Source organism: Falco punctatus (genome assembly GCF_963210335.1).
Source record: "Falco punctatus genome assembly, chromosome: 7".
NCBI classification, from domain to species: Eukaryota; Metazoa; Chordata; class Aves; order Falconiformes; family Falconidae; genus Falco; species Falco punctatus.
Window position 1 is genome coordinate 58,635,809 of NC_137587.1, and position 8,271 is coordinate 58,644,079.

The window sequence follows — 8,271 nt, forward strand, 5'->3', positions numbered from 1 at the left end:
CCTGCTGCTTTATTGCTGGCAACGAGTAGGCCAGTGCCAGTGAACTTGCCCAAAGGTTTCTCAGCAGAGAAAAGCTGGAGATAAACTACGAAAAACCTCATGGTAACTCCCTGTTTTGCTTTCCAGTGTTTGAGAGTGTTGCTTGAAAATTACCAGACCTGAAAGCTGTTGGGACAGCAAAATACTGCCAGCTCGTTGTTTCAGAGATAATGCTGCTCACCTTCTGTACTCACCCCCTAGGACCACCCGAGCTAACGGTGCCCTGGTGTGTGTGTGTCTGTCCCTTGCTACAGGGAGGCAGCTGAGTCAGGGGAACCTTCTCCTTCCTCTCCCTGCTGCCGTGGGGGGCGAGAGGGAAAGGGAGAAACAGACCTACAGGCAGGGATTGCAAAGGCAGAGGTAACTGTTAGAGGAACGGCAAAGAGGAGAACGGGGCAGAAACCAGCTGTGATGCTCCAGGGTCCCCCATTGCGTAGTTGGGCATCGTTGTTGATGGCCAACATGCAGCCTGCTGGCACCACGTACCTCCAGCCTGCCCCAGGTAGGAGTTTTTCTGACGGGGCTATCGGGAAGCGATAGGAGCTGTGTAACACCATAGGGCGGAGGGAACCCGAGTGCCATCGGGCGACCTGTTTGGGCCACTAGACGCCCCTTGCTGAGCTCTGAAAGAGGTGGGCCAGGGCTCGCCTGTGCCGCGGTATACCTGGAGAAGGGGACAAGCAAGGGGACGAAGGAGGAGCTGAGGAGCGAGGTCCGCGGCCCGCAGTAACGGGGAGCGGAGGAGCTGCGGGCAGCGCGCACCAGCCGCCGAGCCCGGCCGCCCGCCGGGCGCTCCCCGGCGCTTGCCCGGCGCTGGCCGCAAGGGGACGCTGCTGGCCCGCGGGCGGCTCCCCGAGGCGGCCGCTGGGGGGCGCCGTGCCGGGCGGGCGCGGGCCGGGGGCAGGGGCGGGCGCGCCGCCTACGCCAGCAGGGGAGCAGGCAGCGCCTACGGCCGCCGCGGGGCGCATATAAGGCGGGGAGGGCAGTGGCCGGTGGCTGTCTGCAGCGCTGCCCGTCCTGCCCCGCCAGGTAACGCCGCCCGCCCGGTCCCGGTCCTGGGCTGAACCGTTTGTTCCAGGTCCGCAGCCTCAGCAGGATGAACTCGAGCTTCTTCCAGATCCTGAAAGCCAAGAAAGAAGTGAGTTGGCCAGAGGCGCTGGTGCTGGGGTCGCCCCCTTGGGCGAGGGGGTCGCCACTTCCTAGCGGGCGCTTTGGGGAGGGAGTGGTGGCAGTGGGAAGGGGACATCCGCGCAGGGACCCGCGTTGGCGTGAGCCGCGGCAGAGGTGACGCCGCCGCAGGTGCCCGCGCCTCGGTGCCCTGTCACCCCCGCGGCCCCGGGGGGGCTCTGCAGCCGGGTACCAGCTCAGCTCCTGTTCTGTGTCTTCCAGCTCATCCCCCTGGTTGGAGTGGTGTCCTTCGCGGCAGTCGGGGCGCTCTCTTTCTCTGTCTACTCGCTATTCAGCAAATCCGATGTGATGTAAGCAAAAGACACGCTGCTCGGCGTTTACCCAAAGCTTTTTTTGCTCATGGAGGTATTTGACCATTGTGTTTGCACCCCAGAAAAAAACAACCACCTCCATGTGGATGTTCCAGAGTACTACTAATGCCTAAGATACCTGCAGTTTGTAAATACTGGAGAAATTAATTGGTTTGGAGCATAGTCCAAATTATTTCCAAACTTTTGACTTGCTAACTGTATTTTTTCTTTGCTTTAGATATAATAGATTTTTACATGTTTTTAGGAAGAATTTTGAATATTCAGATAGGTAAATGACATGCAGATGTGTTGCAGACAGGCTATTGCCTTGTATATAAAGAACAGCATTTGAAAATATGAATAGCTTGGTATTTTAATGGCTTGGCTAATAATTGGAGCTAAGTCCTACGCTGTTTAAGCTTTGGGGATTATTTTTTTTTTTATTTAAAGTTATTGGAATAGGTATTTTAGCTGTCAGGGTAAGAATCCCCTTACTTTTTCTGTGGCTTTATTCAGTTCTGATGTTACAGCTTACTTCCCGTACGGTAACACGTTATGTATACTTGAACAATGCTGGCTTGTTTGGTGCTTTGGAAGCCTCAAATAAAGCAAGGCATCCTTGATTCCTACGCAGAATTTTAAAAGGAAATGCCCAAATCTGTCAACCTGTATTTGAGGGAACTGCTTACATGAATAGTTTTACCAACAATAGACTGCTCATATAAGAAAAACATGTGCAAGGTCGCACCCCAAAACACAATGCCTGCTTTGCTTTGTCTTCTCTTAAAGCATTAACAAGAGTGGCAATCCAGAACCATGGGAAACTGTCAATCCTACCAAGCCTCAGAAGGTAATTTGCACAAATAATATAGTCGGTATAAATAGCATATATCTCCAACACAATTAATAACTTTATTTAAAGGTGTAACAGCTACCAAAATATTAATGAGGAAACAAATGTAAAGCTGACGTATTTAAAAGTGGAACTAACTGCTTAATTCGTGACATATGTATCTTCCCTGTGTTACGTAATGATGGGGATTCAGCTGTTACATTCTAGGTCTGAACCTGAATTTATGGTGTATTTCTGGTTGATATGCTGCCCCCAACATCCGTTTACTCAATTCCATAGGTAACAGTGGAAATGCTGTTTACCCTTGCCTTGTTCCTGAATGATAAAATGGACTAAGAATGGTTTTGAGTACTGCAGCCTGAAAAAAAATAATCCTAGTTTACTAAAGCATCTAGGATAAGGAAAAATAAAATTATTTGGCATTATTATTTATTTAATATCCAAGTGATTTTGTTCAACAAATGATTAAATATGTTATCAGTTGTTATTTTTGTTTACTTCTGAAATGAAAATTTAAAGCTACTAGAAATCCTTCTTCAACCATAAGTTGATATGTGATGGGATGGGGAGAGTGGATCAAATGCTCAGTTTTTGCTAATTTCTTTTGTATTTTCTGTTTAATTTCTTCCAGCTATTAACAATCCATCAGAAATGGGAACCGATAGAAGAGCTGGAACATGTCAGAAAGCTTATGAAGTGACAAGTTTCTGTTGCCTCAAAAAGGTACCCTACGAATCTAGTGGAATCACTTCTGCACAAACTTGACTACTGAAATCAGTGTGCGGAAATGCTTCTGCTACATTTTTAGGGTCTCCCTACATTTTTTGGACTCTGGATGAGGAGTTTCATGTTGCTCTAGAAGTTGGCATACAACATCCACATAGTCCAAAAATTTGTCTCAAATAATCATTTTTCAGTAGGCATTTGATGTCAAATGTTGAATATTCAGATGGTAATTATAGATGGAAAAAGCCCTCACATTTTCACACTTTTTGTCGCGTTTTGTTTTCTCAAAAAACATTAATTTTGTAACTTTATATATTTTTAATAAAATATATTTAAAATTTTCACAACACTCCATGTAAATTCCATAAATGGAGATTACCTAAATGCCCTTCTAAATTGGGATTGCTGGTCTGCTTCTGCTCTGTATTGTATTTCAATGCTGTATACAGACCAAAAAGTCATCATAGTCAGAGGATGTCTGTATGACAACATACGTGAGCATAAAAGTATACTTCCATTAGTTTTCTATGTTGGATGTGATGACAGTTTAAGTAAAAATTAATTTTCTACTGCTAAAACTAAAGCTTACACATGCACTTGCCTGAACACACTGAGGAGTCCAGTGGGTTACTTAAGGGTGTATTTGAGACTGCAGGATTAGAACATAAGAATGAAGCATGGCTAAAAGGGAATTGGAAATGAGATAATTTCTGTTGTATTTAAATATTGTTCGTATTTTAAACTTAGAATGTCATAGGAAACTTGCATTATCCAAAACTAATTACATAATGTTAATTTCTTCTTTTCATGCAAGGTAGCCCATGTGCAAGCTCAAATGTATGGCACAATATTTTTAAACATTTCTAGATACGTGCTATTAAGGACATCTGCCTTAACAAAGAGAAAGTAACGTTAAAATTAGGAAAGATTCTATGAAGAGACAGTTCCTCTTTAAGCATCTGTCTGTTATGGGTTGGCTGGGGAAGGAGTGTGATGGGCAGACCCCCAGTAAATTAATGAGACAATATATGCATCCAGTGGTAGAACAGTTCTGTGGATATTTTCTGTATGTGTTCCCTTCCAAGCAGTTTTACAGTATGTTACACAGTTTCTTTTACAGGGGATGTTCAGAATATATATTACCTTCTGTGAGAAAGAAAGCAAAAGTGAAACAACTGCTACTTGGAAAAAAGTCCCCATGAGTGAGTAATAGGGAAGTGCTTTAGGTCACTCTGTTGCAAGAAAGACAAAACTGAAGTTAGTAAAGCTGTCTTCTGAAGTTTAAGGTAGTTTGGCTTCATAACTTTAGGTTTTCTTCAGACTTATTTCTGCTGAGAAAAAGTAAAGGCTGAAGTGTTATTTTATCACATACTTGTGTGCAGGTGCAGCATAAATATCTGTTTATCAAGTAAGCATGACTCAGCAGCATTTATGTTTTAGATCAAGAGAAACTACAGGGCTTCAGAATATTTTCTTAGCTTTCATTTTAAGGAATGACATTACAAGATGATTGGACAGCATATAACCACAAAAATCTAGTCCTCTGAGGAATACAAGTTTGAAGTATTTTAATAGAGAATATTTCAAAATATTTTCTGTAATTTCCATTAAAAGGTATATATTCTGTATGTCTGTATTTTTACGGGACTGTATCAAGTAGAACAAAGTGCTGTGCTCTGAGTTGATGCATGAATTAAATGAGTTTGTTCTTCACTAAATCTCTTATATGGTCTGTAAATACTATGACTTAAGTATCTGTCAGTGTTGGGGAAATAAGTGTAAGTCATTTTTATGTGGGTTTTGTACTTAACTACTTTTCAGTGGTGTCTTCCAGTAGTGCGTTAAGCAGTGTGACTGCCATCAGTCATGGGTTGTTGCTTCTTTCATCTTGTCCTGAAGCATAATAGCAAAGGTAATAGAATGTTTTGCTTTGTTAGCTGCTCTTTCTTCTTTTTTTCTTTTTATTTTTAATAGAGATCTGTGGGGAGAGTTTTCACATAATGTGAGAAATCAAAAATTTTTTCTGCACTTCAGAAAGATGGAGATTATTGTGAAAGTTCTTGGGACAAGTTTGTGTGTTCTCAGGCTGTCCCTAAAAAATAGTCTCCTGCATAGATAAGGAGTTTTTTTCTTGTAAGTAGAGCACACCAAGAGCAATTACTGTATCTCCCCACCTCCAACTACTTGACATAAATCTATAAAGTAATACACAAATTTAACTCCTTGTACTACAAACATCAGAGTTAAGACATTAAAAATGTAATGGGCTGAATTTTATGAGCTAACTTTTATGAGAACGGTAAGATTTCCATGTCCTGTCTTGTGCAAACCTGTGACTTTTTATTCCATGAATCATTTAGCGGCCATTGAAATAATTTAACAACTTTCTTCCTTCTCTCCATTCTGTTGTCTCCATTTTTTCTCCTACTGCATTCTGTTCTTGGGGGTTTTGTTGTTTTGTTGGGGGTTTTTTTAAACAATCGCTATCATTGCTCACCCTGTGTAGTACTTTTCCATGGAACTGTATCATTTCCAACAATTTCCTATTAATTACAGGGTTAAATTAAAATGCTTACTGGTTTGTTAGATTTTCAAATACAGATTAGAAACCATTGGAAATGTTTTTTAATGGTTCTAATCACAATTAGAAATAAATCATCATCATGCTTTTCTAACTGCAGGTGGCTGTTAAGTAATTTGTAAATAGCTTTCTGGCAGAACAGTAGAAGATTACTTCTTTAATTACTAATTTTTGTTATTACAATAGTATTTAAAGGCCTGAACTGTAGATGTGGTGTCGTCACGGTTTATCCAAGAGCTCTGCTGATTTTTTTCATTTGGTTTTCTTTGCATGATAGCCCTGGTGTCAGCATTTCTCTGTCTGATGTCCCCTACCTCTGCATTTATCTGCCACAAGATGCTATAGTATAGTTACTAAGTGTTAGTCTAGTTACTTCACCGGCACCTGTGGTTTCTGTAGAAAATAGTAACTTGCAGGGATGCTTGATGCAGTCAGTAAAGGAAATCGTTCATCGTGCAGTTGTCATCTGTCTCGGTGCAGAGGGTTGTTGTCCCTAGGACTAGCTGTGGAAAACAAACACGAGTAATGGGAACGATTCACTGGATCTGGCTGATACTTGGTGCTGGACGCTTCCCAAAAAAGCTTTCAGATTAAACAAACACGACCATGCTGTTCAGCACGGTTCTGATTCACTGGCCAAAGTCTTTGAGGTGCAGCACATCGCAGCCGTACGGGGAGCGCACAAGATAAGGAGATCACCTAAAGGTGTAACTGAAATGGAAATACAAAAAGTGTTGGCAAGGAAGTAGGTGCGGGGCACTGCAGCTGGGCTGAGTAACTATTGACCTGCAGGCGCTGATGTGAACAGAGAGCAGCGGGCACGTTGTTTGCTGAAAGCTATCTCCCATCATAAAACTTAATTGCAGCCCTCAGAGGAGGTCCAAAGAGTGCATGGCCACCTGGTGCAGAGCCCTTCCCGGGCACCCGCCCTGGGCAAGGATCGCTGCCGCCGGGGCACGCTCGGGGGGGCTCTGCCAGCCCTGCTGTGCTGTGTCTTGGCCTGATGGCCAAAGGCTTTTGATTTAATCAGCTTTTAGACAACCTTGTTCATAGAATGGTTTGGGTTGGAAGGGACCTTAAATACCATGTAGTTCCAACCCCCCACCAGGGGCAGGGACCCCTCCCAGCAGCCCAGGTTGCTCCCAGCCCCATCCAGCCTGGCCTTGGGCACTGCCAGGGATGGGGCATCCACAGCTGCTCTGGGCAGCCTGGGCCAGCGCCTCGCCACCCTCACGGTGAGGAATTTCTCCCCCAGATCTGACCGAAACCTGCCCTCCTTCAGCTTCTTACATTCACCCTCGGGGCAGAGCTGCCCGCGGGGCCGCAGCGCCCTCCCGCAGGGGGACACGCTGTGCCCCCCAGGGCCCCTCGCACGACCAGAGGGCCCGGGGCCTGTCACAGCCAGGCCAGCGAAGGGCTGTGCCGGCCCGGAGACCTTGCCCGCCCGGGGCCGGGGGCTTCCCCGGCGCCTCCATCTTCCCCCGGGGCGCTGCTGCGCGGAGGCGGAGGCCTCTCGCCCCGGGAGCCGGGCAGGGCGAGCCCCGCTGGCCACCGCAGGCTTCGTGGGACGGCCCGGTGACCCGGTGGGTGCCGCGGGCGGCGGGGCCGGCTCTGGCCGGGCGACAGGGACAGGCAGAGCGACCCCACGCCCTGGCCCTGTGTCGTGCCCGGGCGCCCGGTGCGTGCTTGGGGGAGCAGAGCCCCGTGAGGCCGCATACTGCCGCGGTGCTCAGCGCCGTGCGAGGCGCGGGGCTTGTCTCTGCCACAAACAACAGAGCTGTGAGAAAACCGTAAGTGGGGCGGCAGGGGGTGGCAGGGCTTTAACTGGCGCGGGGCTGTGTTGGTGACAGTCCTGGGAATCGTTTGTCCCGACTTCAGGATACAGGCCGTGTGCTGGCTGATGCTGCCAGTCTAGAAAAGTAATTAAAAAAAAAAACCAACCCAAAACAAAACAAAACGTTAGCAGTGGGAGCGTGCACAAAAAAAGTTTGGCATGGTTTGATGTGGGTTTAGTTTTTCTCTTCATTTAAGCTTTCCAAGGTTCAGCCCAACGCGTGAGGCAGGTGCTGGGGCCGCGGCCCTCCCGCTGCGGTGGTGCTGGGCACCCCCTGCTCAGAGCAGGGCCCTGCCCCTCGGCCTGCCTGCGCGCCCTGGGGTGCTGGTGGCCTCCCGGCTGGTGTCCCAGCTGCGGCGGGCAGGTTTGTGGTGCCAGGTGAAGCGGCAGGGCACAGCGGCGGTGACAGCAAGGGCCAGAGTCCGGCCCCTGTGGTGCTGGGCCTCCCGCCACAGTTCAGCCTTGAGGATGGGCTTGGAGGTGTGCGCCCGTCCTGGGTAACCATACCATTGCTGCTGCGCTTGGCCAAGATTTGACCACGTGTAATTTTCCCTAAAAAGTGTTCGGTATAAATAATTCGGGCTTCACGGTGCAACATATTTTAAGAAAAAGCTAATCGTCTTTGTGACCTTGTTTCTATAAGGTTTAAAACATGCTTGCGCTTGTCTGTTAAAATTCAGGTAAATGTGCTTCCAGTTTTACCAGCTGTCAAGCAGTAGAAAAATCAGTCTCTCCAACATGAAACACTGGATCCGGGCTA

At 46.9% G+C, this 8,271-nt stretch overlaps 1 protein-coding gene across 2 annotated transcripts; it reads left to right on the forward strand.

Moving 5' to 3' along the window:
• The first annotated feature begins 939 nt into the window (after window positions 1-939).
• Window positions 940-5,776, forward strand: LOC308066860 (normal mucosa of esophagus-specific gene 1 protein). Of its 2 annotated transcripts, XM_080394727.1 has the most exons (5): window positions 940-1,177; window positions 1,429-1,517; window positions 2,307-2,367; window positions 3,002-3,093; window positions 4,918-5,776. In XM_080394727.1, exons 1-4 carry the CDS (start codon window positions 1,136-1,138, stop codon window positions 3,068-3,070), a joined length of 261 nt encoding a protein of 86 aa, XP_080250853.1. In that variant the 5' UTR covers window positions 940-1,135; the 3' UTR covers window positions 3,071-3,093; window positions 4,918-5,776. The 2 variants fall into 2 exon arrangements, with proteins under 2 accessions (XP_080250853.1, XP_080250852.1); XM_080394726.1 differs by having other exon boundaries at window positions 946-1,177; window positions 3,002-5,776.
• Window positions 5,777-8,271: the final 2,495 nt, after the last annotated feature.

Excerpts from the sequence above, each read along its gene's own strand:
- LOC308066860 (XM_080394727.1), top strand. The coding sequence starts at position 1,136 with ATGAACTCGAGCTTCTTCCAGATCCTGAAAGCCAAGAAAGAA. Across the intron at positions 1,178-1,428 it reads TCCTGAAAGCCAAGAAAGAA|CTCATCCCCCTGGTTGGAGT; the intron begins GTGAGTTGGCCA and ends TGTGTCTTCCAG. Across the intron at positions 2,368-3,001 it reads ATCCTACCAAGCCTCAGAAG|CTATTAACAATCCATCAGAA; the intron begins GTAATTTGCACA and ends AATTTCTTCCAG.